General features: G+C 55.2%; 1 protein-coding gene across 3 annotated transcripts in view; it reads left to right on the top strand.

The window, feature by feature from the left end:
- AHNAK2 (AHNAK nucleoprotein 2) overlaps window positions 1–24,590 on the top strand; it is a 71,400-nt gene extending 46,810 nt beyond the window's left edge. For all 3 annotated transcript variants that reach the window (XM_072339258.1, XM_072339260.1, XM_072339259.1), the window contains one exon: window positions 72–24,590. In XM_072339258.1, coding sequence (XP_072195359.1) covers window positions 72–23,909 — 23,838 coding nt within the window. In that variant the 3' untranslated portion in view covers window positions 23,910–24,590. The remainder of the gene's footprint in view (window positions 1–71) is intronic.
- Window positions 24,591–25,693: the final 1,103 nt, after the last annotated feature.

The following is a 25,693-nucleotide window of genomic DNA, read 5'->3' on the forward strand; positions in this document are numbered from 1 at the left end:
TACCTGTTTTGCTCTGTCTTGTTTCTGTATTATTTTACAACTTATTTAGTAACTCCCATTTGTTCTTTCAGGATAAAGAACTCAGTGAAACCATTCCTGAAGAAACACTGCACATTTCAGGAAAAGCTACTTCAGAAGAAGACAGAGAAACATTAATTGTAAACCAAAGGGTAGGAAGAAGCAAAAGACCTAAAAAAGACAGATTATCTTGGCCAAAATTTCAGTCAATTAAAAATAAAAAGATACTGGGACACAGAAGATCTCACAGTACATCAGATGCATATGAGCCTGCTATACAGGATATTTCCCCTACAAGCACAGATACAGAGTCTCAACAAGAAATTCATATCAAACAAAAAAAAGGAAGCCAAAAGAAACTGAAGTTCCCTAGTATTGGATTCAGAATGCACAGACCCAAAACAGAACATCTAGACAAGCAAAAACAAGAAATAAGTACTACATTGTTATATGAAAAACAAAAGATACATAAAGAAGAAATCAGCCTGGAAGGTCCTGAAATACTGACTGTTGAATATACTGCTTCAGCTTCTGAAATGGAAACAGAGGAATTAAATGAAACTTCAACAAAAGACTTAAAAGATGTGGAAAATGGTATTCCCACTTATGCAAAAAAGTGCCCTGAAGTTGAAATAAGCATTAAAAGTGAAAAGGAAAAGGAATCATCATTGAAGTATACTATACCTGAAGTACAAGATAAAACAAGAAAGGAATCAAAGCCCAGTTTAGAAGCAGATCTGAAAGAAACCCCCACAAAACAAACACCAAAAACATCATCAAAATACCGAAAAAAGAAACAAAAGGGAACAAAAGATAAAACAGAAGGAGAAAATGGAATTAAAGAAGACATAATGGATCACACAGCAAAAGTCTACATAGAGGAAAGAGATTTAGAAATAGGTAGAGCCAGAGCTGAATTACAGCCACCTGAGACACTGGAAACAAGAGAAAAACAAGCAGAAGATGACAGACAGATACCAACAATTCAGAAAACAAAATTTTGGATGTCAATGCCAAAAAGAAAAGAATCAGACACTAAAAAGATATTAACAAAACCAGAAATAGATGATCCAAATTCAGTATTGGAAAAACAAGCTGACAAAGAAATTGAGAAAGGAAAAAAAATGGACGAGCAAGCTCAGATACCTGCTAAAGAGAAAGAAGAATCCACATTGAAAATAACACTACCTTCAATAAAAATGGGCAGATTACACACAGAAGATATTAAAGAAGACAGCAAAGTTGAAAACAATTTCACAGTAAGAAAGGAACATACAGAAGACAAAAACATAAAGAAAACGGACAAAAGTTCAAGCATTGAAATTACAGCAATGAAAGGAGAAAAAGATATTGATGAAAAAGAAACAAAACAAAGATTACCAAAGTTTAAACTGCCTACATTCACCTGGGGAACGACAAAGGATGAAACACTGAAATCTGAAAAGCAAAAAAATAACAAGATAACAGTCAAGGAACCCAAAGTCGAGGGGGACATCAGTGTGCCCAGACTGAATGTCAGCCTCCCTGAGGCAGAGGTCAAGGCCGGCGCCGTCGACATCAGCGTCTCAGCCGCCGACATCAAGCCGCCCACCGTGGAGGGCTCCCTCGACATCCAGGCGCCCAAGGTCGACCTGAAAGTGCCCTCTGCCGAAGGCTCGCTCGACGGAGCCGAGCTGGAAGCCGCGGGCCTCAAAGGCAAGTTTAAGATGCCCAAGTTCGACAAGCCCAAATTCGGCGTGTCGGTGCCCAAGGTGGAACTGCCCGAAGGCGAGGTCAGCCTGCCCACCGCAGAGGTCGAGCTGCCCTCCGGCACCGTGACGGTCTCAGGGGAAGGCCCTTCCCTGGACCTCAAGGTTGACACTGCCGGTGCCAAAACAGAAGGGGCTGGCTGGAAACTGGAAAAGCCCTCCCTCAAAATGCCCAAAGCTGACATCAAAGCCCCCAAGGTGGACATCAGCCTGCCCTCCGTCGACATCACCCTCCCAAAGGCCGCCGTCGACCTGCAGGTGCCCGAGGCGACGCTCAGCCTCGAAGGGGAAGCAAAAGCCCCAGAGAAGGAGGCCACCAAGGCAAAAGACGGCAAGTTCAAAATGCCCAAGTTTGGCATGCCTTCCTTTGGCTGGTCCAGCAGCAGAGAGGCCAAGGGCACCGTAGCTGCCGATGTGGACGTGAGCCTCAAGGAGCCCCAGGTGACGGCACCCTCGGGAACCGCCGAAGTCGACGTGACCCTGCCCGGTGCCGAGATCCAAGCGCCCGGCGTCGAGGTGACCATCGAGGCGGCCGCCGGCGCAGACGCGGAGAAAGGACGGTTCAAAATGCCCGACGTCAAGATGCCCAGCGTCAAGCTGCCCAAAGTCAAAGCTCCCCACGTGCAGGTCAGCCTGCCAAAGGCTGAGATCTCACTGCCCAAAGCCCAGGGCGAAATCACGGAGGGCGAGCTCGCCCTGCAGGGCCCCGATGCTGAAGGCAGCCTGGACGTGGCTGCCGGCAAAGCGGAGGGCGGCGGCATGAAACTACACATGCCAAAAGTCAAGGTGCCCAGCGTGGCCTTCTCCAAGCCGACCGTCAAGGCGCCCAAAGTCGAGGTGGACATCAGCCTCCCTGAGGCAGAGGTCAAGGCCGGCGCCGTCGACATCAGCGTCTCAGCCGCCGACATCAAGCCGCCCACCGTGGAGGGCTCCCTCGACATCCAGGCGCCCAAGGTCGACCTGAAAGTGCCCTCTGCCAAAGGCTCGCTCGACGGAGCCGAGCTGGGAGCCGCGGGCCTCAAAGGCAAGTTTAAGATGCCCAAGTTCGACAAGCCCAAATTCGGCGTGTCGGTGCCCAAGGCGGAACTGCCCGAAGGCGAGGTCAGCCTGCCCACCGCAGAGGTCGAGCTGCCCTCCGGCACCGTGACGGTCTCAGGGGAAGGCCCTTCCCTGGACCTCAAGGTTGACACTGCCGGTGCCAAAACAGAAGGGGCTGGCTGGAAACTGGAAAAGCCCTCCCTCAAAATGCCCAAAGCTGACATCAAAGCCCCCAAGGTGGACATCAGCCTGCCCTCCGTCGACATCACCCTCCCAAAGGCCGCCGTCGACCTGCAGGCGCCCGAGGCGACGCTCAGCCTCGAAGGGGAAGCAAAAGCCCCAGAGAAGGAGGCCACCAAGGCAAAAGACGGCAAGTTCAAAATGCCCAAGTTTGGCATGCCTTCCTTTGGCTGGTCCAGCAGCAGAGAGGCCAAGGGCACCGTAGCTGCCGATGTGGACGTGAGCCTCAAGGAGCCCCAGGTGACGGCACCCTCGGGAACCGCCGAAGTCGACGTGACCCTGCCCGGTGCCGAGATCCAAGCGCCCGGCGTCGAGGTGACCATCGAGGCGGCCGCCGGCGCAGACGCGGAGAAAGGACGGTTCAAAATGCCCGACGTCAAGATGCCCAGCGTCAAGCTGCCCAAAGTCAAAGCTCCCCACGTGCAGGTCAGCCTGCCAAAGGCCGAGATCTCAGTGCCCAAAGCCCAGGGCGAAATCACGGAGGGCGAGCTCGCCCTGCAGGGCCCCGATGCTGAAGGCAGCCTGGACGTGGCTGCCGGCAAAGCGGAGGGCGGCGGCATGAAACTACACATGCCAAAAGTCAAGGTGCCCAGCGTGGCCTTCTCCAAGCCGACCGTCAAGGCGCCCAAAGTCGAGGTGGACGTCAGCCTCCCTGAGGCAGAGGTCAAGGCCGGCGCCGTCGACATCAGCGTCTCAGCCGCCGACATCAAGCCGCCCACCGTGGAGGGCTCCCTCGACATCCAGGCGCCCAAGGTCGACCTGAAAGTGCCCTCTGCCGAAGGCTCGCTCGACGGAGCCGAGCTGGAAGCCGCGGGCCTCAAAGGCAAGTTTAAGATGCCCAAGTTCGACAAGCCCAAATTCGGCGTGTCGGTGCCCAAGGCGGAACTGCCCGAAGGCGAGGTCAGCCTGCCCACCGCAGAGGTCGAGCTGCCCTCCGGCACCGTGACGGTCTCAGGGGAAGGCCCTTCCCTGGACCTCAAGGTTGACACTGCCGGTGCCAAAACAGAAGGGGCTGGCTGGAAACTGGAAAAGCCCTCCCTCAAAATGCCCAAAGCTGACATCAAAGCCCCCAAGGTGGACATCAGCCTGCCCTCCGTCGACATCACCCTCCCAAAGGCCGCCGTCGACCTGCAGGCGCCCGAGGCGACGCTCAGCCTCGAAGGGGAAGCAAAAGCCCCAGAGAAGGAGGCCACCAAGGCAAAAGACGGCAAGTTCAAAATGCCCAAGTTTGGCATGCCTTCCTTTGGCTGGTCCAGCAGCAGAGAGGCCAAGGGCACCGTAGCTGCCGATGTGGACGTGAGCCTCAAGCAGCCCCAGGTGACGGCACCCTCGGGAACCGCCGAAGTCGACGTGACCCTGCCCGGTGCCGAGATCCAAGCGCCCGGCGTCGAGGTGACCATCGAGGCGGCCGCCGGCGCAGACGCGGAGAAAGGACGGTTCAAAATGCCCGACGTCAAGATGCCCAGCGTCAAGCTGCCCAAAGTCAAAGCTCCCCACGTGCAGGTCAGCCTGCCAAAGGCCGAGATCTCAGTGCCCAAAGCCCAGGGCGAAATCACGGAGGGCGAGCTCGCCCTGCAGGGCCCCGATGCTGAAGGCAGCCTGGACGTGGCTGCCGGCAAAGCGGAGGGCGGCGGCATGAAACTACACATGCCAAAAGTCAAGGTGCCCAGCGTGGCCTTCTCCAAGCCGACCGTCAAGGCGCCCAAAGTCGAGGTGGACGTCAGCCTCCCTGAGGCAGAGGTCAAGGCCGGCGCCGTCGACATCAGCGTCTCAGCCGCCGACATCAAGCCGCCCACCGTGGAGGGCTCCCTCGACATCCAGGCGCCCAAGGTCGACCTGAAAGTGCCCTCTGCCGAAGGCTCGCTCGACGGAGCCGAGCTGGAAGCCGCAGGCCTCAAAGGCAAGTTTAAGATGCCCAAGTTCGACAAGCCCAAATTCGGCGTGTCGGTGCCCAAGGCGGAACTGCCCGAAGGCGAGGTCAGCCTGCCCACCGCAGAGGTCGAGCTGCCCTCCGGCACCGTGACGGTCTCAGGGGAAGGCCCTTCCCTGGACCTCAAGGTTGACACTGCCGGTGCCAAAACAGAAGGGGCTGGCTGGAAACTGGAAAAGCCCTCCCTCAAAATGCCCAAAGCTGACATCAAAGCCCCCAAGGTGGACATCAGCCTGCCCTCCGTCGACATCACCCTCCCAAAGGCCGCCGTCGACCTGCAGGCGCCCGAGGCGACGCTCAGCCTCGAAGGGGAAGCAAAAGCCCCAGAGAAGGAGGCCACCAAGGCAAAAGACGGCAAGTTCAAAATGCCCAAGTTTGGCATGCCTTCCTTTGGCTGGTCCAGCAGCAGAGAGGCCAAGGGCACCGTAGCTGCCGATGTGGACGTGAGCCTCAAGGAGCCCCAGGTGACGGCACCCTCGGGAACCGCCGAAGTCGACGTGACCCTGCCCGGTGCCGAGATCCAAGCGCCCGGCGTCGAGGTGACCATCGAGGCGGCCGCCGGCGCAGACGCGGAGAAAGGACGGTTCAAAATGCCCGACGTCAAGATGCCCAGCGTCAAGCTGCCCAAAGTCAAAGCTCCCCACGTGCAGGTCAGCCTGCCAAAGGCCGAGATCTCAGTGCCCAAAGCCCAGGGCGAAATCACGGAGGGCGAGCTCGCCCTGCAGGGCCCCGATGCTGAAGGCAGCCTGGACGTGGCTGCCGGCAAAGCGGAGGGCGGCGGCATGAAACTACACATGCCAAAAGTCAAGGTGCCCAGCGTGGCCTTCTCCAAGCCGACCGTCAAGGCGCCCAAAGTCGAGGTGGACGTCAGCCTCCCTGAGGCAGAGGTCAAGGCCGGCGCCGTCGACATCAGCGTCTCAGCCGCCGACATCAAGCCGCCCACCGTGGAGGGCTCCCTCGACATCCAGGCGCCCAAGGTCGACCTGAAAGTGCCCTCTGCCGAAGGCTCGCTCGACGGAGCCGAGCTGGAAGCCGCGGGCCTCAAAGGCAAGTTTAAGATGCCCAAGTTCGACAAGCCCAAATTCGGCGTGTCGGTGCCCAAGGCGGAACTGCCCGAAGGCGAGGTCAGCCTGCCCACCGCAGAGGTCGAGCTGCCCTCCGGCACCGTGACGGTCTCAGGGGAAGGCCCTTCCCTGGACCTCAAGGTTGACACTGCCGGTGCCAAAACAGAAGGGGCTGGCTGGAAACTGGAAAAGCCCTCCCTCAAAATGCCCAAAGCTGACATCAAAGCCCCCAAGGTGGACATCAGCCTGCCCTCCGTCGACATCACCCTCCCAAAGGCCGCCGTCGACCTGCAGGCGCCCGAGGCGACGCTCAGCCTCGAAGGGGAAGCAAAAGCCCCAGAGAAGGAGGCCACCAAGGCAAAAGACGGCAAGTTCAAAATGCCCAAGTTTGGCATGCCTTCCTTTGGCTGGTCCAGCAGCAGAGAGGCCAAGGGCACCGTAGCTGCCGATGTGGACGTGAGCCTCAAGGAGCCCCAGGTGACGGCACCCTCGGGAACCGCCGAAGTCGACGTGACCCTGCCCGGTGCCGAGATCCAAGCGCCCGGCGTCGAGGTGACCATCGAGGCGGCCGCCGGCGCAGACGCGGAGAAAGGACGGTTCAAAATGCCCGACGTCAAGATGCCCAGCGTCAAGCTGCCCAAAGTCAAAGCTCCCCACGTGCAGGTCAGCCTGCCAAAGGCCGAGATCTCAGTGCCCAAAGCCCAGGGCGAAATCACGGAGGGCGAGCTCGCCCTGCAGGGCCCCGATGCTGAAGGCAGCCTGGACGTGGCTGCCGGCAAAGCGGAGGGCGGCGGCATGAAACTACACATGCCAAAAGTCAAGGTGCCCAGCGTGGCCTTCTCCAAGCCGACCGTCAAGGCGCCCAAAGTCGAGGTGGACGTCAGCCTCCCTGAGGCAGAGGTCAAGGCCGGCGCCGTCGACATCAGCGTCTCAGCCGCCGACATCAAGCCGCCCACCGTGGAGGGCTCCCTCGACATCCAGGCGCCCAAGGTCGACCTGAAAGTGCCCTCTGCCGAAGGCTCGCTCGACGGAGCCGAGCTGGAAGCCGCGGGCCTCAAAGGCAAGTTTAAGATGCCCAAGTTCGACAAGCCCAAATTCGGCGTGTCGGTGCCCAAGGCGGAACTGCCCGAAGGCGAGGTCAGCCTGCCCACCGCAGAGGTCGAGCTGCCCTCCGGCACCGTGACGGTCTCAGGGGAAGGCCCTTCCCTGGACCTCAAGGTTGACACTGCCGGTGCCAAAACAGAAGGGGCTGGCTGGAAACTGGAAAAGCCCTCCCTCAAAATGCCCAAAGCTGACATCAAAGCCCCCAAGGTGGACATCAGCCTGCCCTCCGTCGACATCACCCTCCCAAAGGCCGCCGTCGACCTGCAGGCGCCCGAGGCGACGCTCAGCCTCGAAGGGGAAGCAAAAGCCCCAGAGAAGGAGGCCACCAAGGCAAAAGACGGCAAGTTCAAAATGCCCAAGTTTGGCATGCCTTCCTTTGGCTGGTCCAGCAGCAGAGAGGCCAAGGGCACCGTAGCTGCCGATGTGGACGTGAGCCTCAAGGAGCCCCAGGTGACGGCACCCTCGGGAACCGCCGAAGTCGACGTGACCCTGCCCGGTGCCGAGATCCAAGCGCCCGGCGTCGAGGTGACCATCGAGGCGGCCGCCGGCGCAGACGCGGAGAAAGGACGGTTCAAAATGCCCGACGTCAAGATGCCCAGCGTCAAGCTGCCCAAAGTCAAAGCTCCCCACGTGCAGGTCAGCCTGCCAAAGGCCGAGATCTCAGTGCCCAAAGCCCAGGGCGAAATCACGGAGGGCGAGCTCGCCCTGCAGGGCCCCGATGCTGAAGGCAGCCTGGACGTGGCTGCCGGCAAAGCGGAGGGCGGCGGCATGAAACTACACATGCCAAAAGTCAAGGTGCCCAGCGTGGCCTTCTCCAAGCCGACCGTCAAGGCGCCCAAAGTCGAGGTGGACGTCAGCCTCCCTGAGGCAGAGGTCAAGGCCGGCGCCGTCGACATCAGCGTCTCAGCCGCCGACATCAAGCCGCCCACCGTGGAGGGCTCCCTCGACATCCAGGCGCCCAAGGTCGACCTGAAAGTGCCCTCTGCCGAAGGCTCGCTCGACGGAGCCGAGCTGGAAGCCGCGGGCCTCAAAGGCAAGTTTAAGATGCCCAAGTTCGACAAGCCCAAATTCGGCGTGTCGGTGCCCAAGGCGGAACTGCCCGAAGGCGAGGTCAGCCTGCCCACCGCAGAGGTCGAGCTGCCCTCCGGCACCGTGACGGTCTCAGGGGAAGGCCCTTCCCTGGACCTCAAGGTTGACACTGCCGGTGCCAAAACAGAAGGGGCTGGCTGGAAACTGGAAAAGCCCTCCCTCAAAATGCCCAAAGCTGACATCAAAGCCCCCAAGGTGGACATCAGCCTGCCCTCCGTCGACATCACCCTCCCAAAGGCCGCCGTCGACCTGCAGGCGCCCGAGGCGACGCTCAGCCTCGAAGGGGAAGCAAAAGCCCCAGAGAAGGAGGCCACCAAGGCAAAAGACGGCAAGTTCAAAATGCCCAAGTTTGGCATGCCTTCCTTTGGCTGGTCCAGCAGTAGAGAGGCCAAGGGCACCGTAGCTGCCGATGTGGACGTGAGCCTCAAGGAGCCCCAGGTGACGGCACCCTCGGGAACCGCCGAAGTCGACGTGACCCTGCCCGGTGCCGAGATCCAAGCGCCCGGCGTCGAGGTGACCATCGAGGCGGCCGCCGGCGCAGACGCGGAGAAAGGACGGTTCAAAATGCCCGACGTCAAGATGCCCAGCGTCAAGCTGCCCAAAGTCAAAGCTCCCCACGTGCAGGTCAGCCTGCCAAAGGCCGAGATCTCAGTGCCCAAAGCCCAGGGCGAAATCACGGAGGGCGAGCTCGCCCTGCAGGGCCCCGATGCTGAAGGCAGCCTGGACGTGGCTGCCGGCAAAGCGGAGGGCGGCGGCATGAAACTACACATGCCAAAAGTCAAGGTGCCCAGCGTGGCCTTCTCCAAGCCGACCGTCAAGGCGCCCAAAGTCGAGGTGGACGTCAGCCTCCCTGAGGCAGAGGTCAAGGCCGGCGCCATCGACATCAGCGTCTCAGCCGCCGACATCAAGCCGCCCACCGTGGAGGGCTCCCTCGACATCCAGGCGCCCAAGGTCGACCTGAAAGTGCCCTCTGCCGAAGGCTCGCTCGACAGAGCCGAGCTGGAAGCCGCGGGCCTCAAAGGCAAGTTTAAGATGCCCAAGTTCGACAAGCCCAAATTCGGCGTGTCGGTGCCCAAGGCGGAACTGCCCGAAGGCGAGGTCAGCCTGCCCACCGCAGAGGTCGAGCTGCCCTCCGGCACCGTGACGGTCTCAGGGGAAGGCCCTTCCCTGGACCTCAAGGTTGACACTGCCGGTGCCAAAACAGAAGGGGCTGGCTGGAAACTGGAAAAGCCCTCCCTCAAAATGCCCAAAGCTGACATCAAAGCCCCCAAGGTGGACATCAGCCTGCCCTCCGTCGACATCACCCTCCCAAAGGCCGCCGTCGACCTGCAGGCGCCCGAGGCGACGCTCAGCCTCGAAGGGGAAGCAAAAGCCCCAGAGAAGGAGGCCACCAAGGCAAAAGACGGCAAGTTCAAAATGCCCAAGTTTGGCATGCCTTCCTTTGGCTGGTCCAGCAGCAGAGAGGCCAAGGGCACCGTAGCTGCCGATGTGGACGTGAGCCTCAAGGAGCCCCAGGTGACGGCACCCTCGGGAACCGCCGAAGTCGACGTGACCCTGCCCGGTGCCGAGATCCAAGCGCCCGGCGTCGAGGTGACCATCGAGGCGGCCGCCGGCGCAGACGCGGAGAAAGGACGGTTCAAAATGCCCGACGTCAAGATGCCCAGCGTCAAGCTGCCCAAAGTCAAAGCTCCCCACGTGCAGGTCAGCCTGCCAAAGGCCGAGATCTCAGTGCCCAAAGCCCAGGGCGAAATCACGGAGGGCGAGCTCGCCCTGCAGGGCCCCGATGCTGAAGGCAGCCTGGACGTGGCTGCCGGCAAAGCGGAGGGCGGCGGCATGAAACTACACATGCCAAAAGTCAAGGTGCCCAGCGTGGCCTTCTCCAAGCCGACCGTCAAGGCGCCCAAAGTCGAGGTGGACGTCAGCCTCCCTGAGGCAGAGGTCAAGGCCGGCGCCGTCGACATCAGCGTCTCAGCCGCCGACATCAAGCCGCCCACCGTGGAGGGCTCCCTCGACATCCAGGCGCCCAAGGTCGACCTGAAAGTGCCCTCTGCCGAAGGCTCGCTCGACGGAGCCGAGCTGGAAGCCGCGGGCCTCAAAGGCAAGTTTAAGATGCCCAAGTTCGACAAGCCCAAATTCGGCGTGTCGGTGCCCAAGGCGGAACTGCCCGAAGGCGAGGTCAGCCTGCCCACCGCAGAGGTCGAGCTGCCCTCCGGCACCGTGACGGTCTCAGGGGAAGGCCCTTCCCTGGACCTCAAGGTTGACACTGCCGGTGCCAAAACAGAAGGGGCTGGCTGGAAACTGGAAAAGCCCTCCCTCAAAATGCCCAAAGCTGACATCAAAGCCCCCAAGGTGGACATCAGCCTGCCCTCCGTCGACATCACCCTCCCAAAGGCCGCCGTCAACCTGCAGGCGCCCGAGGCGACGCTCAGCCTCGAAGGGGAAGCAAAAGCCCCAGAGAAGGAGGCCACCAAGGCAAAAGACGGCAAGTTCAAAATGCCCAAGTTTGGCATGCCTTCCTTTGGCTGGTCCAGCAGCAGAGAGGCCAAGGGCACCGTAGCTGCCGATGTGGACGTGAGCCTCAAGGAGCCCCAGGTGACGGCACCCTCGGGAACCGCCGAAGTCGACGTGACCCTGCCCGGTGCCGAGATCCAAGCGCCCGGCGTCGAGGTGACCATCGAGGCGGCCGCCGGCGCAGACGCGGAGAAAGGACGGTTCAAAATGCCCGACGTCAAGATGCCCAGCGTCAAGCTGCCCAAAGTCAAAGCTCCCCACGTGCAGGTCAGCCTGCCAAAGGCCGAGATCTCAGTGCCCAAAGCCCAGGGCGAAATCACGGAGGGCGAGCTCGCCCTGCAGGGCCCCGATGCTGAAGGCAGCCTGGACGTGGCTGCCGGCAAAGCGGAGGGCGGCGGCATGAAACTACACATGCCAAAAGTCAAGGTGCCCAGCGTGGCCTTCTCCAAGCCGACCGTCAAGGCGCCCAAAGTCGAGGTGGACGTCAGCCTCCCTGAGGCAGAGGTCAAGGCCGGCGCCGTCGACATCAGCGTCTCAGCCGCCGACATCAAGCCGCCCACCGTGGAGGGCTCCCTCGACATCCAGGCGCCCAAGGTCGACCTGAAAGTGCCCTCTGCCGAAGGCTCGCTCGACGGAGCCGAGCTGGAAGCCGCGGGCCTCAAAGGCAAGTTTAAGATGCCCAAGTTCGACAAGCCCAAATTCGGCGTGTCGGTGCCCAAGGCGGAACTGCCCGAAGGCGAGGTCAGCCTGCCCACCGCAGAGGTCGAGCTGCCCTCCGGCACCGTGACGGTCTCAGGGGAAGGCCCTTCCCTGGACCTCAAGGTTGACACTGCCGGTGCCAAAACAGAAGGGGCTGGCTGGAAACTGGAAAAGCCCTCCCTCAAAATGCCCAAAGCTGACATCAAAGCCCCCAAGGTGGACATCAGCCTGCCCTCCGTCGACATCACCCTCCCAAAGGCCGCCGTCAACCTGCAGGCGCCCGAGGCGACGCTCAGCCTCGAAGGGGAAGCAAAAGCCCCAGAGAAGGAGGCCACCAAGGCAAAAGACGGCAAGTTCAAAATGCCCAAGTTTGGCATGCCTTCCTTTGGCTGGTCCAGCAGCAGAGAGGCCAAGGGCACCGTAGCTGCCGATGTGGACGTGAGCCTCAAGGAGCCCCAGGTGACGGCACCCTCGGGAACCGCCGAAGTCGACGTGACCCTGCCCGGTGCCGAGATCCAAGCGCCCGGCGTCGAGGTGACCATCGAGGCGGCCGCCGGCGCAGACGCGGAGAAAGGACGGTTCAAAATGCCCGACGTCAAGATGCCCAGCGTCAAGCTGCCCAAAGTCAAAGCTCCCCACGTGCAGGTCAGCCTGCCAAAGGCCGAGATCTCAGTGCCCAAAGCCCAGGGCGAAATCACGGAGGGCGAGCTCGCCCTGCAGGGCCCCGATGCTGAAGGCAGCCTGGACGTGGCTGCCGGCAAAGCGGAGGGCGGCGGCATGAAACTACACATGCCAAAAGTCAAGGTGCCCAGCGTGGCCTTCTCCAAGCCGACCGTCAAGGCGCCCAAAGTCGAGGTGGACGTCAGCCTCCCTGAGGCAGAGGTCAAGGCCGGCGCCGTCGACATCAGCGTCTCAGCCGCCGACATCAAGCCGCCCACCGTGGAGGGCTCCCTCGACATCCAGGCGCCCAAGGTCGACCTGAAAGTGCCCTCTGCCGAAGGCTCGCTCGACGGAGCCGAGCTGGAAGCCGCGGGCCTCAAAGGCAAGTTTAAGATGCCCAAGTTCGACAAGCCCAAATTCGGCGTGTCGGTGCCCAAGGCGGAACTGCCCGAAGGCGAGGTCAGCCTGCCCACCGCAGAGGTCGAGCTGCCCTCCGGCACCGTGACGGTCTCAGGGGAAGGCCCTTCCCTGGACCTCAAGGTTGACACTGCCGGTGCCAAAACAGAAGGGGCTGGCTGGAAACTGGAAAAGCCCTCCCTCAAAATGCCCAAAGCTGACATCAAAGCCCCCAAGGTGGACATCAGCCTGCCCTCCGTCGACATCACCCTCCCAAAGGCCGCCGTCGACCTGCAGGCGCCCGAGGCGACGCTCAGCCTCGAAGGGGAAGCAAAAGCCCCAGAGAAGGAGGCCACCAAGGCAAAAGACGGCAAGTTCAAAATGCCCAAGTTTGGCATGCCTTCCTTTGGCTGGTCCAGCAGCAGAGAGGCCAAGGGCACCGTAGCTGCCGATGTGGACGTGAGCCTCAAGGAGCCCCAGGTGACGGCACCCTCGGGAACCGCCGAAGTCGACGTGACCCTGCCCGGTGCCGAGATCCAAGCGCCCGGCGTCGAGGTGACCATCGAGGCGGCCGCCGGCGCAGACGCGGAGAAAGGACGGTTCAAAATGCCCGACGTCAAGATGCCCAGCGTCAAGCTGCCCAAAGTCAAAGCTCCCCACGTGCAGGTCAGCCTGCCAAAGGCCGAGATCTCAGTGCCCAAAGCCCAGGGCGAAATCACGGAGGGCGAGCTCGCCCTGCAGGGCCCCGATGCTGAAGGCAGCCTGGACGTGGCTGCCGGCAAAGCGGAGGGCGGCGGCATGAAACTACACATGCCAAAAGTCAAGGTGCCCAGCGTGGCCTTCTCCAAGCCGACCGTCAAGGCGCCCAAAGTCGAGGTGGACGTCAGCCTCCCTGAGGCAGAGGTCAAGGCCGGCGCCGTCGACATCAGCGTCTCAGCCGCCGACATCAAGCCGCCCACCGTGGAGGGCTCCCTCGACATCCAGGCGCCCAAGGTCGACCTGAAAGTGCCCTCTGCCGAAGGCTCGCTCGACGGAGCCGAGCTGGAAGCCGCGGGCCTCAAAGGCAAGTTTAAGATGCCCAAGTTCGACAAGCCCAAATTCGGCGTGTCGGTGCCCAAGGCGGAACTGCCCGAAGGCGAGGTCAGCCTGCCCACCGCAGAGGTCGAGCTGCCCTCCGGCACCGTGACGGTCTCAGGGGAAGGCCCTTCCCTGGACCTCAAGGTTGACACTGCCGGTGCCAAAACAGAAGGGGCTGGCTGGAAACTGGAAAAGCCCTCCCTCAAAATGCCCAAAGCTGACATCAAAGCCCCCAAGGTGGACATCAGCCTGCCCTCCGTCGACATCACCCTCCCAAAGGCCGCCGTCGACCTGCAGGCGCCCGAGGCGACGCTCAGCCTCGAAGGGGAAGCAAAAGCCCCAGAGAAGGAGGCCACCAAGGCAAAAGACGGCAAGTTCAAAATGCCCAAGTTTGGCATGCCTTCCTTTGGCTGGTCCAGCAGCAGAGAGGCCAAGGGCACCGTAGCTGCCGATGTGGACGTGAGCCTCAAGGAGCCCCAGGTGACGGCACCCTCGGGAACCGCCGAAGTCGACGTGACCCTGCCCGGTGCCGAGATCCAAGCGCCCGGCGTCGAGGTGACCATCGAGGCGGCCGCCGGCGCAGACGCGGAGAAAGGACGGTTCAAAATGCCCGACGTCAAGATGCCCAGCGTCAAGCTGCCCAAAGTCAAAGCTCCCCACGTGCAGGTCAGCCTGCCAAAGGCCGAGATCTCAGTGCCCAAAGCCCAGGGCGAAATCACGGAGGGCGAGCTCGCCCTGCAGGGCCCCGATGCTGAAGGCAGCCTGGACGTGGCTGCCGGCAAAGCGGAGGGCGGCGGCATGAAACTACACATGCCAAAAGTCAAGGTGCCCAGCGTGGCCTTCTCCAAGCCGACCGTCAAGGCGCCCAAAGTCGAGGTGGACGTCAGCCTCCCTGAGGCAGAGGTCAAGGCCGGCGCCGTCGACATCAGCGTCTCAGCCGCCGACATCAAGCCGCCCACCGTGGAGGGCTCCCTCGACATCCAGGCGCCCAAGGTCGACCTGAAAGTGCCCTCTGCCGAAGGCTCGCTCGACGGAGCCGAGCTGGAAGCCGCGGGCCTCAAAGGCAAGTTTAAGATGCCCAAGTTCGACAAGCCCAAATTCGGCGTGTCGGTGCCCAAGGCGGAACTGCCCGAAGGCGAGGTCAGCCTGCCCACCGCAGAGGTCGAGCTGCCCTCCGGCACCGTGACGGTCTCAGGGGAAGGCCCTTCCCTGGACCTCAAGGTTGACACTGCCGGTGCCAAAACAGAAGGGGCTGGCTGGAAACTGGAAAAGCCCTCCCTCAAAATGCCCAAAGCTGACATCAAAGCCCCCAAGGTGGACATCAGCCTGCCCTCCGTCGACATCACCCTCCCAAAGGCCGCCGTCGACCTGCAGGCGCCCGAGGCGACGCTCAGCCTCGAAGGGGAAGCAAAAGCCCCAGAGAAGGAGGCCACCAAGGCAAAAGACGGCAAGTTCAAAATGCCCAAGTTTGGCATGCCTTCCTTTGGCTGGTCCAGCAGCAGAGAGGCCAAGGGCACCGTAGCTGCCGATGTGGACGTGAGCCTCAAGGAGCCCCAGGTGACGGCACCCTCGGGAACCGCCGAAGTCGACGTGACCCTGCCCGGTGCCGAGATCCAAGCGCCCGGCGTCGAGGTGACCATCGAGGCGGCCGCCGGCGCAGACGCGGAGAAAGGACGGTTCAAAATGCCCGACGTCAAGATGCCCAGCGTCAAGCTGCCCAAAGTCAAAGCTCCCCACGTGCAGGTCAGCCTGCCAAAGGCCGAGATCTCAGTGCCCAAAGCCCAGGGCGAAATCACGGAGGGCGAGCTCGCCCTGCAGGGCCCCGATGCTGAAGGCAGCCTGGACGTGGCTGCCGGCAAAGCGGAGGGCGGCGGCATGAAACTACACATGCCAAAAGTCAAGGTGCCCAGCGTGGCCTTCTCCAAGCCGACCGTCAAGGCGCCCAAAGTCGAGGTGGACATCAGCCTCCCTGAGGCAGAGGTCAAGGCCGGCGCCGTCGACATCAGCGTCTCAGCCGCCGACATCAAGCCGCCCACCGTGGAGGGCTCCCTCGACATCCAGGCGCCCAAGGTCGACCTGAAAGTGCCCTCTGCCGAAGGCTCGCTCGACGGAGCCGAGCTGGAAGCCGCGGGCCTCAAAGGCAAGTTTAAGATGCCCAAGTTCGACAAGCCCAAATTCGGCGTGTCGGTGCCCAAGGCGGAACTGCCCGAAGGCGAGGTCAGCCTGCCCACCGCAGAGGTCGAGCTGCCCTCCGGCACCGTGACGGTCTCAGGGGAAGGCCCTTCCCTGGACCTCAAGGTTGACACTGCCGGTGCCAAAACAGAAGGGGCTGGCTGGAAACTGGAAAAGCCCTCCCTCAAAATGCCCAAAGCTGACATCAAAGCCCCCAAGGTGGACATCAGCCTGCCCTCCGTCGACATCACCCTCCCAAAGGCCGCCGTCGACCTGCAGGCGCCCGAGGCGACGCTCAGCCTCGAAGGGGAAGCAAAAGCCCCAGAGAAGGAGGCCACCAAGGCAAAAGACGGCAAGTTCAAAATGCCCAAGTTTGGCATGCCTTCCTTTGGCTGGTCCAGCAGCAGAGAGGCCAAGGGCACCGTAGCTGCCGATGTGGACGTGAGCCTCAAGGAGCCCCAGGTGACGGCACCCTCGGGAACCGCCGAAGTCGACGTGACCCTGCCCGGTGCCGAGATCCAAGCGCCCGGCGTCGAGGTGACCATCGAGGCGGCCGCCGGCGCAGACGCGGAGAAAGGACGGTTCAAAATGCCCGACGTCAAGATGCCCAGCGTCAAGCTGCCCAAAGTCAAAGCTCCCCACGTGCAGGTCAGCCTGCCAAAGGCCGAGATCTCAGTGCCCAAAGCCCAGGGCGAAATCACGGAGGGCGAGCTCGCCCTGCAGGGCCCCGATGCTGAAGGCAGCCTGGACGTGGCTGCCGGCAAAGCAGAGGGCGGCGGCATGAAACTACACATGCCAAAAGTCAAGGTGCCCAGCGTGGCCTTCTCCAAGCCGACCGTCAAGGCGCCCAAAGTCGAGGTGGACGTCAGCCTCCCTGAGGCAGAGGTCAAGGCCGGCGCCGTCGACATCAGCGTCTCAGCCGCCGACATCAAGCCGCCCACCGTGGAGGGCTCCCTCGACATCCAGGCGCCCAAGGTCGACCTGAAAGTGCCCTCTGCCGAAGGCTCGCTCGACGGAGCCGAGCTGGAAGCCGCGGGCCTCAAAGGCAAGTTTAAGATGCCCAAGTTCGACAAGCCCAAATTCGGCGTGTCGGTGCCCAAGGCGGAACTGCCCGAAGGCGAGGTCAGCCTGCCCACCGCAGAGGTCGAGCTGCCCTCCGGCACCGTGACGGTCTCAGGGGAAGGCCCTTCCCTGGACCTCAAGGTTGACACTGCCGGTGCCAAAACAGAAGGGGCTGGCTGGAAACTGGAAAAGCCCTCCCTCAAAATGCCCAAAGCTGACATCAAAGCCCCCAAGGTGGACATCAGCCTGCCCTCCGTCGACATCACCCTCCCAAAGGCCGCCATCGACCTGCAGGCGCCCGAGGCGACGCTCAGCCTCGAAGGGGAAGCAAAAGCCCCAGAGAAGGAGGCCACCAAGGCAAAAGACGGCAAGTTCAAAATGCCCAAGTTTGGCATGCCTTCCTTTGGCTGGTCCAGCAGCAGAGAGGCCAAGGGCACCGTAGCTGCCGATGTGGACGTGAGCCTCAAGGAGCCCCAGGTGACGGCACCCTCGGGAACCGCCGAAGTCGACGTGACCCTGCCCGGTGCCGAGATCCAAGCGCCCGGCGTCGAGGTGACCATCGAGGCGGCCGCCGGCGCAGACGCGGAGAAAGGACGGTTCAAAATGCCTGACGTCAAGATGCCCAGCGTCAAGCTGCCCAAAGTCAAAGCTCCCCACGTGCAGGTCAGTCTGCCAAAGGCCGAGATCTCAGTGCCCAAAGCCCAGGGCGAAATCACGGAGGGCGAGCTCGCCCTGCAGGGCCCCGATGCTGAAGGCAGCCTGGACGTGGCTGCCGGCAAAGCGGAGGGCGGCGGCATGAAACTACACATGCCAAAAGTCAAGGTGCCCAGCGTGGCCTTCTCCAAGCCGACTGTCAAGGCGCCCAAAGTCGAGGTGGATGTCAGCCTCCCTGAGGCAGAGGTCAAGGCCGGCGCCGTCGACATCAGCGTCTCAGCCGCCGACATCAAGCCGCCCACCGTGGAGGGCTCCCTCGACATCCAGGCGCCCAAGGTCGACCTGAAATTGCCCTCTGCCGAAGGCTCGCTCGACGGAGCCGAGCTGGAAGCCGCGGGCCTCAAAGGCAAGTTTAAGATGCCCAAGTTCGACAAGCCCAAATTCGGCGTGTCGGTGCCCAAGGCGGAACTGCCCGAAGGCGAGGTCAGCCTGCCCACCACAGAGGTCGAGCTGCCCTCCGGCACCGTGACGGTCTCAGGGGAAGGCCCTTCCCTGGACCTCAAGGTTGACACTGCCGGTGCCAAAACAGAAGGGGCTGGCTGGAAACTGGAAAAGCCCTCCCTCAAAATGCCCAAAGCTGACATCAAAGCCCCCAAGGTGGACATCAGCCTGCCCTCTGTCGACATCACCCTCCCAAAGGCCGCCGTCGACCTGCAGGCGCCCGAGGCGACGCTCAGCCTCGAAGGGGAAGCAAAAGCCCCAGAGAAGGAGGCCACCAAGGCAAAAGACGGCAAGTTCAAAATGCCCAAGTTTGGCATGCCTTCCTTTGGCTGGTCCAGCAGCAGAGAGGCCAAGGGCACCGTAGCTGCCGATGTGGACGTGAGCCTCAAGGAGCCCCAGGTGACGGCACCCTCGGGAACCGCCGAAGTCGACGTAACCCTGCCCGGTGCCGAGATCCAACCAGCTGGTATTGGTGTTATCTCCATTTCATCCTTTACGAAGGAAGAATCTAAAAGTTCTTTCTTTAGTATTCCCAGAGTTTCACTTTCAAAAAGTTCAAAGCATGAGCTTCTAAGTAATTCTAGTATTGAGTGTTCTGAGTCAGAATCTGTTTGTTATTCTGTAACAGAGGAGTCTCCTGCAGTTATTTCTGGTGGCATCATAAGTAATCTTGCTACTGACCTTAAGGGAGACATCCCTTCTAAAAGCAGTAAATTTCGAATTCCTCGTTTGGGTTTCTCCAAAGTTGATATTAGTTCTTCTAAATTTGAACAAGATTCCCCATTATCAAAAGGTGATGCAACTCTTACCAAATATCAAATGAACGTATCAGAATCTGAATTAAAAGCATCATCTTCTGCTGATATGAATATTTCTTGTACAGATTTTGAAATTTTGAATGGAGATGGTTCTTGTGAGCAAGGAACTGTGAAGCCAGGAGGTGTGAAAATGCCACCTGCTGAGTTGTCTGTTGGTGACACAGAGTACACTGTTAAAATACCTAAATTCAGAAAACCAAAGTTTGGAATTTCTTGGTCAATGGGAAAACAGTCAGAAAGTGACATTGGTTCCAAAGTGGAATCTGAATTTTCCAAGGAAAAGTTGACATCTGAAATGTTTGATGTTGAAAATTCATCTCAGATTCCTGAATCTGAGTTTGGCCTTAAATTGCAAAAGCCCTCACCTGAGTTTGTTGCAGGTGAATCCAAGTTGGATGTTAATCTCCCGTCACCGGAGGTTACTATGCCAAAATTAGAAACGGATATCCATGGCCCAGAGTGCAGGAAAGAGCAGGAATTAATTTCTGATGAGAAGGACACTGAGGAGAAAGAAAGCAAATTTAAAATGTCAAAATTCAAACTACTGCCATTTAGTTGGTCCCCAAAGAAAGAAGCTGTTGCTCCTTCTGAAGCTGAAGGACATATGGGAGAATCCACTATTTTACCTGGAGATACAGAATCTAAATTAGCACCAATTACCCCTGAGAATCAAGCCCTTCATGTGGAATTAGATACTGCAACAGGAAAAGATGGTGTAAAGGGCAAAACCAAGAAGTCTCAATTTATGATGCCAAAGATCTCACTTACTAAAGTGAAGGGTCAAAAAGTCCAGGGCTCTCTTCCCATACTCGAAACTGATGTTTGTGATCTCAAACAAGAAAAAAGTGATGCTTCAGTACAGAAATCTGACAAAGGGAGTAGTGGAGAAATGGCAGAAATGAGTGTGAAGATGCCAAAAATTGGAGTTTCCACTGTGGAATTTTCCAAACCTGAAGCTGAAGGATCCAAAACAGAAATGGATATTTGCATGCCTGCAGGTGAGGTCATACTGACTGCTTCTGAACAAGATGACCCAACTCTGAAATCAGCGTTTGATGTTATTCCTTCCTCAGATACTAAGATGACAACTGAGGCCTCGCTTGAGGTGAAGAGTCCTGAGACAAGTGTTGAAAGATCATCACATGAAATTACCATGAGTGGTGTAGAAATAAAAGTTGAAGGTACTGAAGGGAAAACAAAAATGTCAAAATTCCAAATGCCAAAGTTTGGAATGACACTTTCTAAAGGGAAAGGATCAGAAAAGGAGGTCAGCCAAACTAGATCGAAAGCCAAGGTTTCCCAACTAACAGCAATGATAGAAATAGCTGACATTGCCATGGAAGCACCAAATTTGGAGGTGGAATGTGGTGAAGGAAAAGAATCCTCTAGCTCGAAATTGACAATAACCAAAGCTGACAAGAAGGCACTAGAAGCTGATACTCACTTCTCAACAGGAGAGATTTCTGTCTTAAAAACAGACAGTGATATTGAAGATTCAGACATGGCACTAAAAATTAAAGAGGAAACAAAGCGTGAGAATGAAGATGGAGAAGAGAAAGACAGTCATTTCAAAATGCCAAAATTCAAGCTTCCAACCTTCAGTTGGTCACCAAAGAAGGAAGCAACTGTTAAGGCAGATTCTGGAGCAAATTTAGAAGACAATAAAGTTGCTGCAGTGTCAGGTGGAAAAGACATAGAAGTGGAAGGGACTGTAGCTGATGATCAAGGAGCCGGGCCTGCCCTTGATCTGGAAATACCTGCTGGAAAAGATCAACAAAAAAGTCCAATTAAAAAGCCTCAGTTTGTCATGCCTAAAATTTCACTTTCCAAGATCAAGATTCCCAAATCTCAAGGACATTCATCAAAAGTTGAGGCTGGAAGTACTGTAACTAAAACAGAAAGAGATGGAGTTGATTCAATACAGATACCTGATATAGAAAGAAGTCATTTCACATGGACAGAAGAAGGGGCACAAATAAGCATAAAAACAGCTGCAGTTAAGATCCCCACTTCAGAGCTTTCCAAAACTGAAGCCTTCCAAGCTGATCTGGGAGTCAGCTCAGGCAAGACTGATGCTGCTCTGACTGCCTCAGAGGAGAGTTTTCAACAGGTTGTCATAAAATCAAGTTCTGATAAAGATTCAGTTCAAAAAACAGGCATTGAGTTCCCTGAAGGAGAAACTTCAGTTGAACCAGGAAGCACCAAAATAGCAACTGAAGGATCGTTAGTTATGGATGGAAGAAAGATGAAATTGGAAGGTCACGACGTACAGATTAAAATGCCCAAATTCCAGAAGCCAAAGTTTGGAATCTCCCTGACAAAAGGGAAAGGCCCAGAGCCAGAGATCAGTTCTCCAAAATTAGAAGCTGAGCTACCTCAGCAAAAAATGACAACAGAAGCTGCTGATATTGCTGGGAGAGTGCCAGCATCAGAATTCACATCTGATATGTCAGGTCCTGGGCTAGAGGTTTATGCTTCAAAGGCAAAAACACCTCAGGTTCTGACAGCTGTCATTGAATCTCCAAAGGTAGACATGAGCCCCCAGTCAGAGTTTAAAGTAGTGACAGAGGGAGACACTGAGAGCCTTGAGGAGAAAGAAATCAAATCAGAAGAAGAAACAAAAGTTGAAGAAGCTCGGACTGAAGAACATCAGGGATGGTTTAAAATGCCAAAATTCAAAATACCAGGATTTGGCCGCACATCCTTAAAGGAAAAGAAAGGTGATGGTGATGTTGAAAGAAGTCTGGAAAAACCTCAGGCAGGCATTCCTTCTGCCGAAGTACAAACCGAAGCTAAAATTACTATTGGAAAGGAAGAGATTCCAAAGTTAGGAGATTCTGTGGAGAGTTCTGTTATTAGCTTGCCAAAGGTAGAAGGAGATATTTCATTATCTGCAGAAAGAATAAATAGTAGAGAAAATATTCCAAAAACTGAAACTTATGCAGATGTAGTTAAGCGTGGTGCTGAAGGACAAAAAACCCACAGTTCAGAATTCACAGTGTCTTCAGTGGGATTATCTAAAACAGAAATAAGTGCATCAATAATCAACAAAGATAACAGTTCACCACGTAAGTTCCCTATGGGTATTCTTCAAGAGCAAGAAGCTAGATCACAGGATATAGATACTCCGAGGGTAGAAAGCTCCACTGAACTAAAGACTTTCCGTGCAGAATTGAAAACGTCATCAGGTGAAATTACTCTGGACAGAACACAGGAAAAAATAGATGCAAGTCTTCCAAAGGGAGAATTAGACCTTCAAAATCAAGGGGCAGTGATTAAAACAGTAAAGACAGGGACAAGTGAGATGAAATCTACAGGAAAAGACAGCGAGTTAAAATGGTTTACAGGTGAGTGTGTTACTGCAGAGGGATCAGAAGATGCTGTTCATGTTATAGCTAAGATGGAAGATGTAAAGGTAGATGTTCCAGAAGTGAAAATGGATGTTGAAATTGAGAGGGTAGATACTGAAATGAAATGTCAAGTGAAAAATGCTGAAAAAGACATGTCTGCAAATGTGGAAGCGCAAGTAGAAGACAGAGCAGAAACAAGTAAAATTAAAACATATAAGTTTAAGATTCCAAGGTTTGGAGTATTGCATTCAGAAGTGAAGGGTTTTGAAGATGACATCAGCTTGCCAAAGTCAGGAGCTGTTTCAGTGTCTAGAACTGAAATAGGCAGAGCGGAAATGCAGTTTCAAAAATCAGAAGGATCCATTGACCTGACAAGTCCAACTTTAGATCACATGGAATCATCTGCTAGAACAACAGTGGAAACAGCGGACAAATCACAAGATGGTCCAGAAGTAAATATAAAAATTCCCAAACTAAAAATACCAAGATTCACTTTCACAGCTCTCCCAAGTGAAGCTGATGTTTCACTGTCAAAAGTGGTAACAGATCCAAAAGGAACTAGCGCTGACATTGAAGTGGTGCATTTGCAAGCAAGCTCTGCTACCCCTGAGGAAATACCAGAGACTCTGGAAGGTGATATTCAAAAAGCAAAAAGCAAAATTCTAACGCTGATTGAACCTGACATTAAAACAGCACAGATGACTGCTACCGTAGATTCCTGCCTTTCAAATGCAGGGCAAGACATTCATTGGTCATACATAGAAGGCCAAGAAGTAAGAGAGAAAGTAGAACCTGAACATGTTTCTATTGAAAGGTGTGAAATTTACTCTACCCAGATAGTGAAGGAATCAGAGATTCTCTCATCAGAAGTAAAAACTGCTACTTTGGGATTTTCATTGCTCAAGGCGAAGTTGCCTGAATCACATAGCAACTTAGAAGTGCTAGTCCAGCAGAGCCCATCAATGGAAAATACATCAGTGAACAAATCCGAACGTTCTGATGAAAGTTTTGTAGTAACTGCACAGAAGACTGACATTGCTGAGCTTAAACCATCTGACAAACCACACAGTGAGGCTGAAGAATCTAGCAGAATGATAGGTTTACCGACATTAAAAGCATTTGCTGCTGAAGTAAAGCCTTCCAGTAAACCTGAAGAGAGTCATCCTGATAAGGCACCGGAGAAAGTAACTGCAGCTCCTCCCTCTAAAGATGGGGATACAGCTGAAGCACAAGAAGATGAAGAGAAGTATGTAACTAATGAAAAAGAAAAGACTGACAGCAAAAGATCTCCCGGAAGATTCAAATTTTGGCTTCCGAGTATTGGCTTTTCATCTTCTGGTGATGAAACAAGTTCAGATTCAAAAACAGAAGTAAAAAAATCAGAAGAAACGAGGCCAGAAGATACAAAACCTGCTGACACATCAGTTATTGATTCTTCTAAGCAAACTGAAAAAACTGGATGGTTTAGATTTCCCAAACTGGGTTTCACATCGCCTTCCAAAAAAGCTAAGACTGTTGACAAAGAAGAGACAGGTCATAAAGAGAGAAGAATATCAGATGAAGATAGCCCTTCAGATAAACCTGATGTATTTTTTGATGCACAAGAAAGCTTATCACCTAAAGAAGTAGGAGAGAGTGAAAAACAAGAAATCGACGGGACCTCATCTGACATTCCAGTTTCTCAAACTATCGTTACATCTTCAGCAAGGACTGAGCTGATCTTGTTGGAGGAAGAAAAAGCTTGTCAACCTAATATCCCTGGAGATACAACCAAATGAAGATTGTCTTCTGCCAACCACCCAGTAAAAACAGAATAATCTACACTGAGATAACAGAAAAAAAGAAAAAAGAAAGTTTTCCTAATCTGCCAGTAACCAAAAATTAAATAAAACCGTAAGGTGATATTTATAAAAACAGTTCCTTGAAGAGAATTTATCAGATCTAAATCGTCCTGTACTTGAACGTGCTATACCGTGTAGTAATAAAAATACTGATCTTTCCAAATCTGCTCCAAAGGCAAAAACTGCTACAGGTACAGGAGAGTTCATAGTGAAGTCTGAAAAGATACCTGAACCATGAAACCTCAAAAAGACCTCATGAAACCTCATGAAAGACTCAATTACAAATATCTTGTTAAATATGCTTCTCAAAAACACACCAGTTAGGATTAGATGACATATTATTTGCGGAGCAGAGCATCAACTAGTACTATGAGAATTATATTTACCTGTTTAGATTTTGGATCTCTCGGACCTATTTTTGCTTTCTTACTAAAGCATCTTTCTTTATTTCAGCTAAAGTAGACACATACTCCACAATCATTTTAAAAAGCAAAATAAAAACAAAATACTAGTGTAGACAGACAGAGGCTTCACCTCTTCCTCTCTTTATGTGTTCTTCTTTTTATTATCGTGCTGGGTCATATTTAGCCTTAAAAGATTAATAAAATAAATAAATTCAAGACCAAAAAAAAAAAAACAAAAAAAACAACCAAAAAAACCAAAACCAACACACCCCACATTTAATTATTTCACATTTTTAAGGTACCCAAATAATGGTGATAACTGTTATAAAAATGTGGATAAATAAATTTTTATGTATATATTTACTGAATAGCTGAATGCACAGGGTGATCTGCCACGCTTTGGTGGAATTGCTTCAGATATTTTCTGGGAAAGGAGATGTATATAGTTATTTACCTCTTTGTTTATATTAATGCTTCTCTTAAGTGCACAGCCAAAAACAGAGTGCATATATGATGGCCTTCATATGTATCATTAAAACACTATATTCTTAATTCACAATAAATTCACTACATGAAAAATAACACGAGTAGCCTGAATTACTGCTAGTGCCACCACCATTGGCTCATCCTCAGAACTACAGCTGGAAACACCAGCTTAAATTTGCATAAGATTCGATTACCACCCACTAACTGCTGAAATGACTTCTTAATGGCAGCATGGTTTCTAAATACGATGGTGTTGGATACAAACTAATCTCAGACTTTGCATTTCTGAGTTTTGCAGATTTGCGTGTGCAGTCGAGCTTCTTCGTGGTGCTTTTCTCATCCTGTATTTTCTTTCTCCATATTCTCTTGACAACAGGGAAAAGAGACAAAGCAAATTGTTTAGTAATTTAGTTATAAGGGAAGCATACTGGGTTGTAGGACTCGAGGTGTGCTCCATTTCTGCATCTTTGTAGAAAGGATGAGGTCAACTAAAACTGAGCTCTGAGACAGCAATAACCAGAGAGCAAGACTCACTACTCTGTTTTTAAAAGTTGAGTGCACTAGAGAAGGAAGGAAGAGGAGATAAAAAACCAGCAATAAAACCATCCTCCAAATGGGCTCCTGTCAGCTTTAGGGAAAGCATAAGTTAGGAAAAAAAGCAACCAGGTTAACAAGGTATAACCCAAGGGTCTGACCACAGGAATAGCTCAAGACAGAGCCCAAAAGAGTGCAAGGAGCATACAGACAAAGCTTCAAAACACCTACACTTTGTCAGCAGGCTGCTGTGGTCCTGGCTCCACCTACCTGGTCTGAGAATGTTTTGTTTTATTT

The sequence above is a fragment of the Excalfactoria chinensis genome, chromosome 5 (assembly GCF_039878825.1).
Source record: "Excalfactoria chinensis isolate bCotChi1 chromosome 5, bCotChi1.hap2, whole genome shotgun sequence".
In the NCBI taxonomy this organism is placed as follows: domain Eukaryota; kingdom Metazoa; phylum Chordata; class Aves; order Galliformes; family Phasianidae; genus Excalfactoria; species Excalfactoria chinensis.